At 36.5% G+C, this 20,714-nt stretch overlaps 1 protein-coding gene across 1 annotated transcript in view; it reads left to right on the forward strand.

The window, feature by feature from the left end:
* Gucy1a2 (guanylate cyclase 1 soluble subunit alpha 2) overlaps nt 1–20,714 on the forward strand; it is a 387,804-nt gene that overhangs the window by 263,714 nt on the left and 103,376 nt on the right. The window contains exons 5-6 of the mRNA XM_057767100.1: nt 1,862–2,347; nt 8,484–8,627. Of these exons, the coding sequence (XP_057623083.1) occupies nt 1,862–2,347; nt 8,484–8,627 (630 nt within the window). The remainder of the gene's footprint in view (nt 1–1,861; nt 2,348–8,483; nt 8,628–20,714) is intronic.

Below are 20,714 nucleotides of genomic sequence, written 5' to 3' on the forward strand. Positions count from 1 at the left end.
CCCGTATCATTGGCTACACCTTGACCTAATGTTTTTATGGTGATTCTCTTGCTTACTTTTGTTCCTTTTTAGGGTTTGCTGAAGATAGCTGTATATAGGCTGGATTAGCAAGGGGAGGTGAGGTATAGCGGGGTTTATCACTTATAGAACAGGCTCCTTTAGATGGATATAAAGTACTGTCAAGTCCTTTGAGTTTTAAGCTGTGGCCAGTAGTTCTCAGGCAAATATTTTTGTTTGATTATTATTGAAGTTTAGGGCTAAGCATAGTGGGATATCTAATCCCAGTTTGGATCTTAGCTATAGTATATCAAGTGCATTAAAATTACTTTTGACATTGGTTCTTGGTCCAGTGATGAATTTTCACATATTGAATGGATTTTAATTCTATTTTTCAGTCTTCTAGTAACACATTTTATGCTGAGAATAATTAGTTTGGGTTAATCGTATGACTGTGGTGGTTGGCACAAAATTTACCAACCCTTAAAGAGGAATGGCTTAGTCAAACTTTCATTTATTGCTTAATTTTTATTACTGCTGGGTCCTGTGAAGGCGTGGCTAGACAAGGCGTCTTTAGCTATATTATGTAATTCTGCCTCCAATTAATTATATGGCCAGGACCAAACCTTTTCTTTTAAAAGATAAACAATTATATTTTTATTTATTATAAGGGGAAATCTCACAAAACTGGAACAAGAAGTTCAAGCTCAGCTGTACAGTGAGGGAACCACAGAGAGAGAGCATGCCTAGGCTGGACACCCGTTTTTCTCCGGGTCCCAGAAAGCCACACCCTAACTTGGTCACACCTCTTGAAAATAATTGGTTAACAAAGCTTCCTCATCAACTGGAGATCATATTATTCTTTCCATTTCCCAAGTGTTCCCCAATCAATTAGGAAGAAAGAACTATCATAGATCAGTACTCTAACTCTCTGAAAATAATACCACAACCAAATCTTCTAGCATTATCAAATGGATCAAATGAGAAGATACATGTACCTGGCAGTAAAATATACTACTGCACTTGTTTATGTGTCTATAGAAACATACAAAAGAAACCTGGTCATACAGGACCAAACCTTTGATGTTTATGGGATGCTTGCATCCATCTAAGCATTTTCAGTGCTTTGCTTTCTATAAACTACATTAACAAAAGTCAATACTGAAATTCCACTTAAAAAATTTGGGGACTTTGAGTTGTTTTTTGGTATTAAAAATTTTATTGAAATTTTTTGCAAATACTAAATTTTAGGTTACGTTTGGTGGATTACTAGAATGGCTAAGAGGACCTGTTTTCTAGTCCCTTGCTTTTGAGGTTTGACAAGGATAGGTGATTTCAGGTAAGGGGGGAAAGAGGGGATTGGGCTGAGATAGCTTTTTAGTATAGTTGGAGTTGCATGTCTAACAAACATGGAAAGTAGGTCCGTGGGGGCCTGGTGGAGCAACATAGCATTTGCACAGTTAGTAGGGAGTGTTATTTTAATGACAATCACTGGTATTTAACATGTGGATTTATCCTGATTCTGCTAATTATTAAGCTGAAGAGTTTTGCATTGTTTCATAAGCCAGTTCAACAATATGTTTGGGAATAATTCCATCTTGAATAAAAATGTTTTATTATTTAATTTTTATTGATATCATTTTGTATTCCATCACTGTTTTTTACAATAGATACAAAGTAGTTGTTTCTATTCATAACTAACACATTTATACAGATTTAGAATTAGTTGAAAATTTTCTAGTGTGAAAACAACAATCTGCACAGTAATGGAATTATTTCTGTTCCTCTTAGTCATCAAGTACTATATTACTTTTTTGGCTTGCTTATGAGGAAGACTGATCAAAATTGCATGTCCATTTCACAGGTGATGGAAATCAAAGGACAAATGATCCATGTCCCAGAATCAAATGCCATTTTGTTTTTGGGCTCTCCATGTGTGGACAAGTTGGATGAACTCATGGGCCGAGGACTACATCTCTCAGACATTCCTATTCATGATGCTACCCGAGATGTCATTTTAGTAGGAGAGCAAGCAAAGGCACAAGATGGCTTGAAGAAGAGGATGGATAAATTAAAGGCCACCTTAGAAAGAACTCACCAGGCCCTGGAAGAAGAAAAGAAGAAGACAGTGGATCTGCTGTACTCCATTTTTCCTGGTGATGTAGCCCAGCAATTGTGGCAAGGACAGCAAGTGCAGGCCAGAAAGTTTGATGATGTCACCATGCTTTTCTCAGACATTGTGGGTTTCACAGCCATATGTGCCCAGTGTACTCCCATGCAGGTGATCAGCATGCTCAATGAACTTTACACCAGATTTGATCACCAGTGTGGATTTTTGGATATTTACAAGGTAATGAAAATGAGTTATTTCTATATAAGTACTGTTTAATAACAAAGTCTCAACTCATAAGAATATATACTAGCTTAAATTTATAAATTAATTGAATATATATAGTATACACATTTGACATATGCATTATATATATATGAAGAAAGAGAAATCTTTATATACAATATACATTTTTCAATCCATATTTTCTAGACTTAGCAAAATTTCATAATTTCATGTTACAGCATTGGCTTCGACAATGCTGAAATTTAATGAAAACAGTTCTTCATAGCTGCTTCTCGATATTCAGTAATATTAAATAATTAAACTTATGAAACCAGGCAAATTTGAACCCATAATTAGTTTTTGCATAAAGCGTGGGACTCCAATATCTATTAAGAATTTTTATTTTGATGGCTAAAAAAATAACAAGTGATATTAAAATATGAACTGAATTATTTAACTTTGGATAATTAGCATTTTTACAGTGTCAATGAAGTGATATCCTTTAATTCTTAAAGAATATGTATAAGTATTTTCCACGTGGTCAGTAGTTCTAAATTAGAAGCACCTTAATGGTTTCTTCTTTGAAATAAAACAACCACCACTTATAGATTTAGTTTTGTCCAACTCTGTCTGAACTTCTTTTTAAAACTGTAGCCATACCTACAGAAGTTCAGCTTCTACCTACCTATTATATAAAAGGTTTGCATAGATTTTTCACATAGGTTATGCAATGTCAGAGTGCAGGCCTTTTTTATGTGAAGGGCAGGCAGCAAGGACATTTAATTTAAGCATATAGTGAATGGCAGGGCTTAAATGTACTCATCTAAGCAGCATATAAACAGATTTGGAAAGAACTTACTTGTTTTGTTTTTGTCTGGAATTTTGATTCAGGAAGTACTCTCATTTAGATGTGTCTCCTTGGAAAAGTGAGACTACATAGAACATTATACAGAACATACAGCGGATGCTCACTTACCCTGTGAGTGGTAAGCATTCTGTATAAAAGATGGAGTGAAATATACCTCGTTATATAAAATAAGAGTTTTAAAAATTGCCTTTGTAATTTATTATTGCATAACTTGTTTTAGAGGTAGCCCAATATTTGGTTCTAAGCTAGATCAACACCCAACCCTACTGCTCTTATACCCTGAAATTTCCCAAAAGAGAAGAAATCAGCTCAAATTTGCCTGTACTTTCTTCCTTCATATTTCATCCTTCATATTATTGTGATCACTAATCTTTTTTTTGGTTGTTTTGTTTTATTTAAATCATTGGATTTCAGTATTAGCCTCCTCCAGCTTGCATTTTTAAAAAATCTTTAGTTTATATAATTAAGGGAAAAATATAAATAAATTGATTCACTTTAAAAAAACAAATGCAAATCTATAGTTTAAATAAAATACAAGGAAAATATAAGGGAGGCTTTGAAAAGAAATAAAGGAAATGAGATGCTTTCTGAGGATAGCAAAACAGTTTCAAAGCATAAAAATAAAACTAACTTTCATAGATATCTCCTATCTCTTCCCCTGAGATAAGCTTGGATACCTCAAAAAAATAAGACTTTGAAAATATCATGCACGATATTCAAATTTTCATGTATGTTATTGAACCAAGGAAACATTCCTATAGACCTAAAAAACTACCTGTAAGTTTTAACTTGCTAATTGATCTTCTCAATTTAATATTTACATATCTATTTCTCATGTATATGTGTAAGAATATTTTAAGTTAAACAGATAGATTTCAAACTCTACATTTTCTTAAAGTAAACCTGCTTTTAAATTTAAGTAATGAAATATGAATACACATAATTCCAAGGCCATTTGTTTTTAACATATTCAATGCTAAAGTTATGTGGATCTGCAATAGGTAGATGGAACAGCTTTGGGTGTTTACTTGGCTTAAAAGAGGCAGTTTTTTTGCAAGTGAGATGCAATATGTGCTGAAGTCACAGTGATGATGAGGATGGAGAAAGGGAAAGATGAGGCTTAGATGGCCAAGAAGAAAAGTGCTTGTTTATCAAACATGAGGTTCTGACTTCAGGTTCACAGAAACTACACAATAGTCAGGCATGATGGTGTGCGCCTGTAACCCCGGTGCTCAGAGAGCAGAGACAGATGGATCCTGGTGGGCAACTTCACTGGCCAGCTAGGCCAACTGAAACAGGATGTTCTGACATTGTTGAGAAAGCCCTTCTCAAAATATTAAGGCAGGGAATGAGAAAGGAAGATACTTGACATTAACCTCTGAAACTCACAAATGCATGTGCATGGAAGTGAATGCTTATACACACATACACAGACACTATTTCTAAAGAGAGAAGGAAATAAATAGGAAAAAAAGAAGTACAGTGTAATAAATAAATTAGAAGGAATGTAAATGGGCCATTCTTTCACTGACCTGTCTGTGCTCATGAAATCATTAAAGGTTACTTTTAAGAATATTTGTATTATGTTGGTATATGCTCTAGACTAATTACTGTAATGTGCTGTGAATTTTTTGATTCCTATATCATAAATCACTTACATATTTTAATTACTATTGAAAAAATATATTCCAGAAGTCATTTTTTAAGCAGCCCTGTTGGTATACAAAATTTAAAATCATTAGATTTAAAGTATTGTAAGTTTTGAATAGAATAATCATGCCCCAGAGAAAAAGATGCAAGTCACATTTATTTTGTAAAGCAGATAAAATGGAATGAAAATGTAAAACAAACTAGAGGGAGTATCTCAAGATCACATACAAAATTTTCTATTACACAGTGAGACCCAAGTCTTTAAACATGTGGCTGCCCACCTTACATTTTAGTGTTTCACTATCATTACAGAGAAGAGTGGAAGAATTAAGCAAATATAGGCAATGACAAGAATGTTCTTCTAAAATAATTCAGCACTCTACAAAGTGGGGAATGTAGGAAAAAGCTGTAGATTATACTGAACACATTTCAAGCCATGTAAAAGTTAAAAGCATAGGGCTTGACAGCCAAGATGATATAGATGTGTGAATACTAAGGAAGACCTGGGTAATTCGGAGAAAACACAGGTTATAATTTTGATTCTTTTGTAATTAGAAGGACAGGTATATTGAGCAACATCAATAATGTACTATCTTTCATTGTTACATTTGATAGTGAGTAGAAAGCAAACAATAAAGGACCAATAATTCTAACTTATAAAATTAATGTCTTTTGACAACAGAGGAAACAATAGAAATAATTGTAGGGGCTTTAGTGAGTGACACTACATTGTAGCTTTTACTTCTCTGTTTTGACTTTGGCAACAAATTTGGTATGAGATAAGAAAGAAGCTGAGAGGAAGCTGGATCCTGCCACTCAACCAGATATCTATTCTTCATCTTCTTTTTCTTTCTTTTTTCTTTCCTTTTAAATTTTTCAAGACAGGGTTTCTCTGTCTTGGAACTAGCTGTTGTAGACCAGGGTGGTCTTGTACTCAAACTCATAAAGATCCACTTGCCTCTGCCTTCCAAGTGCAGAAGTGTTACCGTTACCCCACAACCTCTCTAGCATAAATTGTCATCAGTGTTTTTGATCTTGGCCATTCTTACAAGTGTAAGGTGGAATCTCAGAGTTGTTTTGATTTGCATTTCTCTGATGACTAAGGATGTTGAACATTTTCTTAAGTGTCTTTTAGTCATTTTAGATTTCTCTTTTGAGAGTTCTCTGTTTAGGTATATACTCCATTTTTATTGGATTATTTGTTATTTTTATGACCAATTTATTGAGTTCTTTGTATATATCTTTGTCACATCTGGGAATCTTTCAGAGCGCCTGTAAGGATTCCTGGAGAATGGCTGTAGGTGTAGAAGCTTTAGCCTTGTTGATGGAGGGTAAGAAGTGCCAAGGATTTCTCTCCTCCACCCAATCTTCCAACATGAATAAATCTCTAAATTTAAATGTGAAATAATTGTTGCTTTAGGGTGGTAGATTTTGAGATCACATTACCACCTCTCGACGTTTTAACCAAATCTATGTAATCAACAGTGTTTAAAGCTCCTTTGGCACACACCCCTTTGTGTTCAGTATTTATAAATAATTGCAAAAGTTTTGTGTCTTAATATATAATATAAATAAATAATATACAATTTTATTTTTTAGCTTTAAATATTTTATGAAAGTTTTGCTTGCATGTATGTCTGTAGAAACCAAAATAGAACACCAGGACCCCTAGTACTAAAGTTACAGTTGGATCTGAACCACCATATGAGTGTTGGAGACTGAACTCAGTTTCTATGGTAGAGTAGCCAGTGCTCTTAACCATGGAAAAATCTCTCCATTCCTGACATGGTATATTTTTATGCCCAGTTATTTATTAATCTTGTCATTTATAGCAACTATCATAATTTCTGATATATGAAAACCAAATGTTTTCAAACATTTATATAATATTATGTGTGTATCTTAATATGAATTACATAAACTTATGTATATTCTTTATATATTTATTAATTTTGCCCTTTCTGTTCTATAATGTGTTTATACAGTGTATCAACTGGTAACATCAACTCACCTCATTCTCTCCTGAAGATAAGATGTCTATGTCATTAATCTTTATCAGTCTTTGTGTGTTTGTATGTGTGTGCATGTGTGTGTGTCTGTGTATGTGTGTGTGAGAGAGAGAGAGATAGAGAGAGAGAGACAAAGACAGAGACAGAGAGTTTGTGTGCTTATACACAGCTGGAAAGGTTTATGTGCACATTTCAGTCTTGGATACTAATCCTGAGGGGTGATCCATCTTCATTTCAAAGAAGGTCTCTCATTGGTCTTGGAATCATAGACTTGGGTAAGCTAGCTGTTTATGAAGACTCAAATATCTTCACCTCTCCCCACCCCAGAACTAAGATTATAAAAACATATCATCACACCTAGATTTTTATAGGTATTCCTGGGAGTTCACTGGTTCTCATGCATTCTATTAACTGAGTGTTTACCAAGCATTCTCTATGAGTTATAAAATCTGGTGGTACAAATTATGAAAATGTATATGAAAATAGATATAAAAGTCCTTTTTTTTGAAACTGGGTGAAAATATTGAATGTGATGATGGCATAAATTCTAAGAAGTTGTTAACCAAGAAGACATATGTTCAAACCATACACAATGTCATATAATTCATACTAAGAAATTACTCTCTTTTAATTTTGACTTCTGAAAAAAAAGCACAAGGTAATTTCAAGTTATATAGCTGACAACCTTCTGAAATTTAATGACATGTAGAAATAAAAAGGACCAGGGCTGTGAAGACAGCTCACTAGATCACAGACTTGCTGGACAAGGATCCAAGTTTGGATTTGTGGAACCCATTGAAAGCTGGAAACAGGAGACTACATCTAAACTCCAATAGGATGAACTATTGATGATCTCACAGCAAAACTTTGGAAATTAGGGACATTGAATATTGGTTTAATATTTTAAACAATTAAGGAACAATGGCCAATTAGAATGCATTCTGACAATAGAATTATATTAGGGCCAGAGAGTACTTTAATAGGGACTAATAACTATTCATGTCATTGTGTAATTATGACTTTTTTGCCATGCTGTTTCCCATTTCTCAGATCAAATATAATGATTTATTACATCAGTTTCTTTTATTTAATATTGAATATTATATAAAAAGTGCTTAACATGATTAATGGCATGATGTATGATTTTAATAAATTTAAGTATTATAATTATTAAGAATATCTTAAACCAGATCTGACATCAAATTACAGATGAATGGAATGTAGAATTCTGAGGCAACAAGAAAGGTAGGAAAGTTGAAGATAAGAAACAAAAGCTTTCCAAAAGATGATTGAAAGTTGAAAAAGATACAAGAATGCCTATTGAGAAAGGAATCATTTGGGAATCATATCGGTAAAATACTGGCAATTCTATTTTGGAGGAATAATATTCCAGTCATTCCTAATGTCGGTGATCATCTACGGTGATAATGAACAACCTGGAGAGAGATGTTAGGATTTTTTCATAGATGTTTGCAAACTCTACTAGGATTACAATCAGTTGTCTAATTGCTTCATTAATTGATGCTTACTTGACATGTTTCTCTGCAGCATTTGTGATTGCTGATAATTAGTCATTTCTCTTCTGATTCATTATATTTGCCTTTGATTTGTCTGATTGCTGCAGGTGGAAACAATAGGGGATGCATACTGTGTTGCAGCAGGGCTGCACAGAAAAAGCCTCTGCCATGCCAAACCAATTGCTCTGATGGCCTTAAAGATGATGGAACTTTCAGAAGAGGTTCTGACTCCTGATGGAAGACCCATTCAGGTAACCTCAACAAGCTAATGTAAAAAACAAATGAACTTTTTGCTAGAAGGTAGGACTAAGAAATTCCCTTCTGTATTATACTTGCTATAGTTGATAAATCTAAATAAGGTAGGGATGATAAGTGCTAACTATTGGTCCAGGTTCGCCCAAATAGGAAAGGAATGTGGAAGGCAAATTACCATGAACTGAAGAAAGAATGAAAGGATTTGACCAAGGAGAAGACATTAACATCAGTGGGTAAGTTGCTCCATTCAAGTGAGATTGGTGGGGAAAATGAGAATTTGAGTCAAACTAAACCAATATATAAGAGTTAAGAACAGTTAATGAGACTCTAGGACTCAGAAATCTGTGATTTTGGGGGTGTGTGTGTGTGGAAATTGCTACTTAGAGCCACTTACCAAAGAAACTTGAAAAACAGCAGCAGACCTACCTCCTGTTTATTGCAATTGTATTAGTAGCATTGTTGTCTTGCATAAATGGCTCTCTGTAATCTATAGTCTATCTCTGAGAATGCCTGAGTTAATCTAGTTGCCTTTCTGCTAATGCCTAAAGAATAATCTCAGAATTGCTATTACTACAATTATTTTTTAAAACAGATCCCTCACACTGAGAGAAGTGTCTTGAACTCAAGGGAGAACTTTTACTTTTATAAAAGTTCCCTAATCTTGGGTTCCAAAAATATGGAGGGAAAGGATGCTCACATCTCTGTACCTTTCTAGTTCCGATGTGATGTCAAATTAATGACCCAAAAAAACTTTACATTTAAAATTAATAAGTGTTATTGAAAATTTCCACCTCCTTCCCTCCTCCCCCTTCCCTCCCCTCCCCCCACTCCCTCTCCCCCTTCCTCTTCAGTCCAAAGAGCAGTCAGGGTTCCCTACCCTATAGGAAGTCCAAGGTCCTCCTTATTTCCCCCAGGTCCAGGAAGGTGAGCATCCAAACAGACTAGTCTCCCACAAGGCCAGTCTGTGCAGTAGAATCAAAACCCAGCGCTATTGTCCTTGGCTTCTCCTTCAGCCTCCAGCGTCAGCCACATTCAGAGAGTCTGGTTTGATCACATGCTCCATCAGTTCCAGTCCAACTGGCCTTGGTGATCTCCCATTAGATCAGTCCCGTTGTCTCAGTGGGTGGACGCACCTCTCACGGTCCTGACTTCCTTTATTAATACTATTATTCCATCATTATTTATTTCATCACTACAGGGAAAATAAACTACAGAACAGCAAACTCCGCTCTACTGCAAACTACCACACACCAATATTTTCAACCCTATTAACCTGGCAATCTTACTTATTTCTGTAGATTTTTGTTGTATATTGAGTTTTCTCTGATAGAGGATTTAATACTTAAAATTGATTCTTAGTAGCATTACAACAAACTCTGATTACCAGAACCAGGGCATTGCATTATACTGGGTGCTTGTTAATGTTTCCATTTGTGGGTTGTAATATTTACTCCATTTCATGAATTAGTGAGTCTTATTAAATCAGAAGAGGAAATGTTCATAAAGATTTAAGAATAGAAAAATATAACTGAAAATAATAAAACCACCCTAACAATTTCAGACTTATGCTAATTTATAGTGTTTTCATAGATAGGGATCCTTTTTTGAATTATGAATTAATTATGAATTTGGTTTTTAAATGGGTTCAATCTCAATACCAGAGGCACATCTTCAAGTATATGAAAAAATTTCATTATGAAAGATTGGATATTGAAGCAGAGCTATTAAGTGGCCTGCTGTTTGTTTATTTTGAATTAAATGAGATTTGTATGCTCTGCTGTCTATGTTGCAATAATTATACAAAGGAGAGCTTGCCAAGCCTTTTATCTTTTGAATAATAAAGTAACAGTTTTTTATAGGTCTAAGAGATATCTTATAATGATGGCTCCCCCAGCTCCTTCCTTTTGTCTTCCCCACCTTCCTACCCACCCAACTTAATGTTCTCAATAAATAAATACATAAATAATAATCAGGTAAAATAACAAAATAGAAAAAACAGAAGAAAATTAGTAACACACACCATTTGCAATCATATGCATACACAAAAAACAAGAAATTTGTTTTGTGTTGGGTGACTATGCCTGAACATAGGGCCTGCCCTGGAATGTGGTTTATGTGCCCAGTGACACTCCGTTGGAAAAAACTAGTTTCCCTTTTCCTAGCAGTTATTAATTGCAAACAACTCCCTATTTATAAGTGGAAATTTGTGCCCACTTTACCTTCTTACTGATGGAATTTTGTCTGGATTGAACCTGTGCACATTCTCTGAGCATTTTCAAAGTTTCATGTGTGTATCAATTCCGCTGTGTCTGGAAGATGCTGTTTCTTTGGAAACAACCACTACCTCTGACTCTTTTTTAAAATTTATTTTTATTGTTTAATAAATAATAACTTTCAAAATTTCCACTTCCTCCCCTCCTCCCATTTCCAACCCGCTTGCTCTCTCCCCTCCCTCCTTCCCTTCCAGTCCTAAGAGAGGGCAGGGTACCCTGCCCTGTGGGAAGTCCAAGGACCTCCCCCCTCCATCCAGGCTTAGGAAGGTTTGCATCCAAAGAGACTAGGATCCCCAAAAGCCAGTACATGCAGTAGAGACAAATCCCAGTGCCATTATCATTGGCTTCTCAGCCTGCCCCAATTGTCAGCCACATTCAGAGAGTCCAGTTTGATCCCAGGCTCCTTCAGTCCCAGTTCAGCTGACTTTAGTGAGCTCCCATTAGATTAGGTACACTCTCTAGGTGGGTGGACCAACCCCTCGCAGTCCTGACTTCGTTGCTCATATTCTCCCTCCTTCCACCCTTCAACTGGACCTTGGGAGCTCAGTCCAGTGCTCCAATGTGGGTCTCTGTCTCCATCTGTCGCTAGATGAAGTTTCTATGGTGATATTCAAGACACTCATCAGTCTAACTATGGGACAAAGCTAGTGGAGGCACCCTTTCCTCCATTGTCCAGGGTCCTAGCTGGGGATATCCCTGTGGTTACCTGGGAGCCCCTCTAGAACCAAACCTCTTGCCAACCCCAAAATGGCTCCCTTAATTAAGATATCTTTTTCTGTGCTCCCATATCCGTCCTTCCTCCATCTCAACCATCCAAATCACCCCCCAGCTCTCTTCAACCCTCCCCTTCTCCCTTCTCTCTTCCTCTTTGTTCTTCCCCCTACCCTACACCAACCCCATGCTCCCAACTTTTACCTGACGATCTTGTATGCTTCCAATTTCCAGGAGGATCTATATATGTTTTTCTTTGAGTTTACCTTATTACTTCACATTTCTAGAATTGCAAACTATAGGCTCAATGTCCTTTGTTTATGGCTAGAATCCACTAATGAGTGAGGACATACCATATTTATAATTTTGGGTCTGGGTGATCTCACTCAGTATAGTGTTTTCTATTTCCATCCATTTGCATGCAAAATTCAAGATGTCAAAAATAATCAACTTTATATGGAAAAACAAAAATACCCAGGATAGCCAAAACAATTCTATATAGTAACGGAACTTCCAGAGGCATTACCACCCCTGACTCCAAACTCTATTACAGAGCTACAGTAATGAAAACAGCATGGTACTGACATAAAATCAGAGATATTGACCAATGGAATCAAATAGCAGATCTGGATATTCATCCACAAACCTATGAACACCTGATTTTTGACAAAGAAGCTAAATTTATACAATGGAAGAAAGAAAACATCTTTAACAAATGGTGCTGGCATAACTGGTTGTCAACCTGTAGAAGACCCATATCTATCACCATGCACAAAACTCAAGTTGAAATGGATTAAAGACCTCAATATAAATCTGATCACACTGAATCTGATAAGAGAGAAAGTGGGAAGTAGTCTGTAATACATGGGCACAGGAGACTACTTCCTAAATATAATCCCAGTAGCACAGACAATAAGAGGAACAATGAATAAATGGGACCTCCTGAAACTGAGAAGCTTCTGTAAAGCAAAGGACACAGTCATTAATACAAAAAGACAACCTACTGAATAGGAAAAGATCTACACTACCCCCACATCAGACAAAGGACTGATCTCCAAAATATATAAAGAACTCAAGAAATTATACATTAAAATGATAAATAACTCAATTAAAAAATGGGGTACTGAACTGAACAGAAAATTCTCAACAGAAGAATTTCAAATGGCCAAAAGGTACTTAAGGACATGTTCAACTTCCTTACCTATCAGGGAAATGCAAATCAAAACAACTTTCAGATACCATCTTACACCTGTGAGAATGGCTAAAATTAAAAACACCAATGATAGCCTTTGCTGGAGAGAATATGGAGAAAGGGTACACTCATCCATTGCACTTAGGAGATACACCCAGAGTGTCAGTCACAGCATAGATTGGATCAAGACGCCAAGACTCTCCTGGCTGCATTTGAAGGAAGAGATGGGCAGGCACCAAAGCAAGAATTCCTCCAACAACCTTAAAGGCAACATGACAACATCAGAGTCCACAGATCATGCAACAAGAAGACTTGAACACCCTATTCCAGAAGAAGTAGAAGAAATCAATTTTAAACATAACATTATGAAATATATAGGGGACCTTAAACAGGATGTGAAAAACTGCTTTAAAGAAATGGAGAAGACAAATAATAAGGTAGAAGAAATGAATAAATCTCTCAAAGATATTCAAGAAAACCAAGAAAAAGCAATCAAACAGGTAATGGAAAAAGTTCAAGACTTGAAAAATGGAATGGAGGTAATGAAGAAAGCACAAACTGAGGGAAGGCAGGGTATGGAAAATCTGGGTAAACGAACATGAACTACAGAGACAAGTATAACCAACAGAATACAAGAGTTAGAAGAAAGAATCTCAGACCCTGAAGATACGATAGAGGAAATAAACTCATTGATTAAAGACCAAAACAAATCCAACAAATTCTTAACACAAAACATCCAGGAAATCTGGAACACCATGAAAAGACCAAACCTAAGAATAATAGGGGTAGAAGAAGGAGGTCAAAGGCCCAGAAAATATATTCAACAAAATTATAGAAGAAAACTTTCTCAACCTAAAGAAAGATATTCCTATGAAGGTACAAGAGGCATACAAAACACCAAATAGACTGGATCAAAAAAAAAAAAAAGCCATCCCCTCGCCATATAATAATCAAAACACAAAACATACAGAATAAAGAATGAATATTAAGAGCTGCAAGGGAAAAAGTCAAATAACATATAAAGGGAAACCTATAAGAATTACACCTAACTTCTCAATGGAAACCATGAAAGCCAGAAGGTCTTGGATAGATGTGCTGCAGACACTAAGAGACCATGGATGCAAGCCCAGACTACTATACCCAGCAAAGCTTGTATTAACCATTGGTGGAAAAAATCAAGATATTCCAAGACAAAAACAGATTTAAACAATATGTTGCCACAAACCCAGCCACACAGAAAACACTAGAAGGAAAACCACAAGTCAAGGAAGCCAACAACACCCATAATAACAGAAGAATCTGACAACACTCCACCAGCACAAATCAAAGAAGAGAAACACACAAACTCTACCAAAAATAAATAAATAAATAGATAAATAAATAAATAAATAAACAAACAAACAGAATTAACAACCACTGGTCATTACTATCAATTAATATCAGTGGACTCAATTCACCTATAAAAAGACACAGGTTAAGAGAATAGATACAAAATCAGGATCCAACATTCTGCTATTTACAAGAAACACACCTCAACCTCAAAGACAGATACTACCTCAGAGTCAAGGGATGGAAAAAGGTTTTCCAATCAAGTGGACAAAAGAAACAAGCTAATATCTAACAAGACAGATTTCAAACTAAAATTAATCAGAATAGATGGGGATGGACACTTTATAAACATAACAGGAACAATTCATCAGGAGGAAGTCTGTATCCTGAATATCTATGCTCTTAATATAAAAGTACCCTCATGTAAAAGAAACATTACTAGAACTCAAAGCATACATCAAACCCCACACTCTAATAGTAGGAGATTTCAACACTCCTCTCTCGCAAATGGACAGGTCAACCAGACCGAAACTTAACAGAGAAATAGGAGAACTATCAGATGTAATGAAAGAAATGGACTTAACAGATGTCTATAGAACATTCCACCCAAACAGGAAAGAATATACCTTCTTCTCAACATCTCATGGAACCTTCTCAAAAATTCATCACATAATTGATAACAAAACAAACATCCATAGATACAAAGAAATTGTACCAATCACCTATGTACTATCAGATTACTCTGTAATAAAGTTAGAACTCTACAACAATTCTACCCCCAGAAAACCTACAAACTCATGAAAACTGAACAGTCAACTACTGAACCATCCCTGGGTCAAAGAAGGAATAAAGAAAGAAATTAAAGTCTTCCTTGAATTCAATGAAAATAAAGACACATCATACCCAAACCTATGGGACACTATGAAAGCAGTGCTCAGAGGCAAGTTCATAGCTGTAAGTGCCCACATAAAGAAAATGGAGAAAGCACATATGAGAGACTTAACAGCACAGCTGAAAGCTCTAGGAAAAAAAAGCAGATTCACCCAGGAGGAGTAGAAGACTGGAAATCATTAAACTGAAGGCTGAAATCAACAAAATAGAAACACAGAAAAGAATCCAAAGAATCAATGAAACAAAAAGCTGGTTCCTGGAGAAAATCAACAAGATTGAGAAACCCCTATCCAAACTAATCAAGTTGTAGAGAGAGAACACACAAATTAACAAGACCAGAAATGAACAGGGGGACATAACCACATACACAGAGGAAATTAAGAGAATCGATGGATCTTACTACAAAAGCCCATATGCCACAAAATTGGAAAATTTAAAGGAAATGGAGATTTTTTTTATATAAGTACCATATACCAAAATTAAATCAATACCAGATGAACAATTCAAATAGACCTGTAAGTCATAAAGAATTAGAAGCTGTCATCAGCAACATCCCTACCAAAAAAAGCCCTGTACCAGATGGTTTCAATGCAGAATTCTACCAGAACTTCCAAGAGGTAATACCTATACTCCTTAATGTATTTCACAAAATAGAAACAGAAGAGTCATTGCCAAACACCTTTTATGAAGCTACAGTCACCCTGATACCAAAACCACACAAAGACTTAACCAAGAAAGAGAATTACAGACCAGTCTCACTCATCAGTATCAATGCAAAAATTCAAAATAAAATACTGCAAGCTGAATCCAAGAACATATACAAAAAATTATCCATTATGGTCAAGTAGGCTTCATCCCAGAGAGGCAAAGCTCGTTCAACACATGAAAAACTATCAACATAACCCATCATATGAATAAACTGAAGGAAAAAAAATGATCATTTCATTAGATGCTGAAAAAGCCTTTGACAAAATTCAACACCTCTTTATGATAAAGGTCTTGGAGAGATTAGGGATACAAGGATCATTCATACATATAAAAAAAGCAATATACAACAAGCTGACAGCTAACATTAAATTAAATGGGGAGAAACTCAAAGCCATCCCACTAAAATCAGGAACAAGACAAGGCTGTCCACTCTCTCCATAGCTCTTCAATATAGTGCTTGAAGTTCTAGCAATAGGAATAAGACAACATAAGGAGATCAAGGGGATTTGAATCGTAAAGGAAGAAGTCAAATTTTCATTATTTTCAGATGATATGACAATGTACATAAGTGACCCCCAAAACTCTACCAAAGAACTCCTACAGCTGATAAACACATTTAGTAACGTGGCAGGATACTAGATCAACTCCAAAAAAATCAGTTGCTCTCCTATACATAAAGAACAAAGAGATAGAGAGGAAAATCAGAGAAACATCAACTTTTACGATAGCCACAAACAGCATAAAGTATCTTGGGGTAACTCTAACCAAGAAAGTGAAATATCTATTTAACAAGAACTTTAAGTATTTGAAGAAAGAAATTGAAGAGGATACCAGAAAATGGAAAGACCTCCTATGCTCTTGAATTGGGAGGATCAACATAGTAAAAATGGCAATTCTACCAAACGCAATCTATAGATTCAATCTAATCCCCATCAAAATCCCAACAAAATTCTTCACAGAGCTCGAGAGAACAATCAACTTTATATGGAAAAACAAAAAACCCAGGATAGCCAAAACAATCCTATACAATAAAAGTACTTCCAGAGGCATTACCATCCCTGACTTCAAACTATATTACGGAGCTACAGTATTGAAAACAGCTTGGTATTGGCATAAAAACAGAGAAGTCGACCAATGGAATCGAATAGAAGACCCTGACTTTAGCCCACAAACCTACGAACACCTGATTTTCGATAAAGGAGCTAAAAGTATACAGTGGAAAAAAGAGAGCATCTTCAACAAATTGTGCTGGGAAAACTGGATGTCAATCTGTAGAAGAATGAAAATAGATCCATGTCTATCACCATGCACAAAACTCAAGTCCAAATGCATTAAAGACCTCAATATCAGTCCAAACACACTGAACCTGATAGAAGAGAAAGTGGGAAGTACTCTACAACACATGGGCACAGGAGAACACTTCCTACGTATAACCCCAGCAGCACAAACACTAAGGACATCATTGAATAAATGGGACCTCCTGAGACTGAGAAACTTCTGTAAAGCAAAGGACACTGTCACTAAGACAGAAAGGCAACCCACTGACTGGGAGAAGTTCTTCACCAACCCTGCAACTGACAGAGGTCTGATCTCCAAAATATATAAAGAACTCAAGAAACTAGACTATAAAAGGTTAATCAACCCAATTATAAAATGGGGCACTGAGCTGAACAGAGAATTCTCAAGAGAAAAAGTTCAAATGGCCAAAAGACAAGATCATGCTCAACTTCCTTAGCGATCAGGGAAATGCAAATCAAGACAGCATTAAGATACCATCTTACACCTGTCAGAATGGCTAAAATAAAAAACACCAATGATAGCCTCTGCTGGAGTGGTTGTGGAGAAAGGGGTACACTCATCCATTGGTGGTGGGAATGCAAACTTGTGCAATCACTTTGGAAAGCAGTATGGCTGTTTCTCAGGAAATTCGGGATCAACCTACCCCTGGACCCAGCAATACCACTCTTGGGGATATGCCCAAGAGATACCCTAACATACAACAAAAGTATATGCTCAACTATGTTCATAGCAGCATTGTTTGTAATAGCCAGAACCTGGAAACAACCTAGATGCCCTTCAATGGAAGAATGGATGAAGAAAGTATGGAATATATACATATTAGTGTACTACTCAGCAGTAAAAAACAATGACTTCTTGAATTTTGCATACAAATGGACGGAAATAGAAAACACTATCCTGAGTGAGGTAAGCCAGACCCAAAAAGAACATGGGATGTACTCACTCATATTTGATTTCTAGCCATAAATAAAGGACATTGAGACTATAATTCGTGATCCTAGAGAAAAATAAGAAGGTGAACCCAAAGAAAAACATATAAGCATCCTCCTGAATATTAACCTTCATCAGGCGATGAAAGGAGACAGAGATAGAGACCCACATTGGAGCACCAGACTGAAATCTCAAGATCCAAATGAGGAGCAGGAGAGAGAGCACGAGCAAGGAACTCAGGACCGCGAGGGGTGCACCCACACACTGAGACAATGGGGATGTTCTATAGGGAACTCACCAAGGCCAGCTGGCCCGGGTCTGAAAAAGCATGGGACAAAACCGGACTCGCTGAACATAACTGACAATGAAGACTACTGAGAACTCAAGAACAATGGCAATGGGTTTTTGATCCCATTGCACGTACTGGCTTTGTGGGAGCCTAGGCAGTTTGGATGCTCACCTTACTAGACCTGGATGGAGGTGGGTGGTCCTGGGACTTCCCACAGGGCAGGGAACCCTGCTTGCTCTTTGGGCTGAGGAGGGAGGAAGACTTGATTGGGGGAGGGGGAGGGAAATGGGAGGCGGTGGTGGGGAAGAGGCAGAAATCTTGAAAGAAAGAAAGAAAGAAAGAAAGAAAGAAAGAAAGAAAGAAAGAAAGAAAGAAAGAAAGAAAGAAAGAAAGAAAGGAAGGAAGGAAGGAAGGAAGGAAGGAAGGAAGGAAGAAAGAAAGAAAGGAAGAAAGAAAGAAAGGAACAAGCGTCTGAGAGAAAAAAAAATCATAACCAATTAAAATATAGTAACATAAGACAATGTGATTTCAATATTTGTAGGCACAAATAATCTATTATATTTTCAGTGAAAAAATAGCTTTATAAGATAATCATTTCTAATAACATTTATCTTGTTGGGGAGTTGTTCATTGTATTTTCAGACATTTTCTAGGCAGTCCTTTTGCAAAGGTATCTACTTATGTAGTAATAATAATCTGTGGAAAGAAAGACAAAGGAAATGATGATGACTGTGCTCTACTCATTTCCATGGATCTCCATGTTCATGGGCGTGGGAATTACAGCTATAGCTCCATTTTACTTTATTCAGTTTTTTGTTGTTTCATATTTCCACAAAAGGATATGATTTAAATGATTTATGAGGCTACTCTGTTAATTTTCTATTAGAATTTTATTCTTTAGAATATTTTATTCTAAAAAGGTTTTCCTTTGTCTTTACTTTTGTAATATGTTCTCCAGAAAGTGTCTCTCCCAGGACTGTTGCTAGAGCACTCCAGGAAGAATCTCAAAATTATATTACTGATGAGATTTATTTGCACTTGCATGTACTTCCCCTTTCATTGTACTTTGATAAAACCTCCACACATTTGCCAGCCCATTCCTTGGTATGTATAATGAATGGGACTATCCACTTGACTTTTTTTTTATTAATGTTAAGTTGTGATTTTATCAGCACATTTTTAAAGATGAGTCTATAATCTGTAGATGTGATCCATTTCCTCAGAATTATTGAACAGGATTTTTTTTTTACTGATAGTTTAAAATAGTCCTTTACCTTTTCTTAAAAACTATCTCTTCTCATTTTAAATGCCAAGTCCATTTCCCATTCCCTTCCCTCCTCCTTCTCCCTCCACTTTAACTCTACCTTCACCTCATCCCCGATCCACTCCTTAGAGAGAGCAAGGCTTCCCCTGGGGAGGCAACAAAGTTTAGCACATTGTTTTGAGAAAGGTCCAAGGTCCTCCCCAGTATGTCTAAGCTGAGCAAAGTATCCCTCCAGAGAGAACAGGTTCCAAAATTCCAGAATGAGGAGTAGGAATAAATCCTGCTTTCACTGCCAGTGGCCGCAGTCTGCCCCCACCATACATATAACTGTCACCAACATTCAGAGGGCCTAGTTTGGTTCTATGCTGGTTCCCTAGCTAGAGTTGTCGAGCTCCCATTAGCTCAGGTAAGCTGTTTTAGTGGGTAAACCCATCATTGTCTTGACCTCTTTGCTTGTATTTTCACTCCTCCCACTCCAACTGGACTTTGGAGGCTCAGTGCAATGCTCTGTTGTGGGTTTCTGCATCTGCTTCCATCAGTTGCTGGATGTAGGCTCTATGATGACATTTAAGATAGTCATCAATCTGACTGCAGGGCAAGGCCAATTCAGGTACCCTCTCCACTATTGCTTAGAGTCTTAGCTGGGGTATCCTTGTGGATTCCTAAGAATTACTCTAGTGATAGGTTTCTTGCTAGCCACATAAGGACTCCTTCAATCAAGACATCTCTTTTCTTGTTCTCCATTTCTGTCCTTCCCCCATCTTGACCATGTTGTTCCCTCTTGTTCCCCTTTCCCTCTCCTCTCCTTTTCCCCTTCTCCCTTTCTCCCCTTCTCCTCTGCTTCTGCCTTTCCTTTTCTCCCCACCCCCATGTTCTCCAATTTTCTCAGGAAATCTTGTCTATTTCCCCTTTCCAGGAAGATCTATGTATGTTTCTCTTAGGGTACTCCTTGTTACTCAGCTTCTCTGGGTTCATGGACTATAGGCTATTTATCCATTGCTTTATAGCTAGTACTCACTTATGAGTGGGTACATACCATGCTCATCCTTCTGGGTCTGGGTTAGCTCACTCAGGATGATTTTTTTCTAGTTCCATTCACTTTCATGCAAATGTCAAGATGTCATTGTTTTTCACTGATGAGTAGTACTCAGTTGTGTAGATATATCACATTTTCTTTATCCATTCTTCAGTTGAGGG

Source organism: Chionomys nivalis, chromosome 4, assembly GCF_950005125.1.
Source record: "Chionomys nivalis chromosome 4, mChiNiv1.1, whole genome shotgun sequence".
Classification (NCBI taxonomy): domain Eukaryota; kingdom Metazoa; phylum Chordata; class Mammalia; order Rodentia; family Cricetidae; genus Chionomys; species Chionomys nivalis.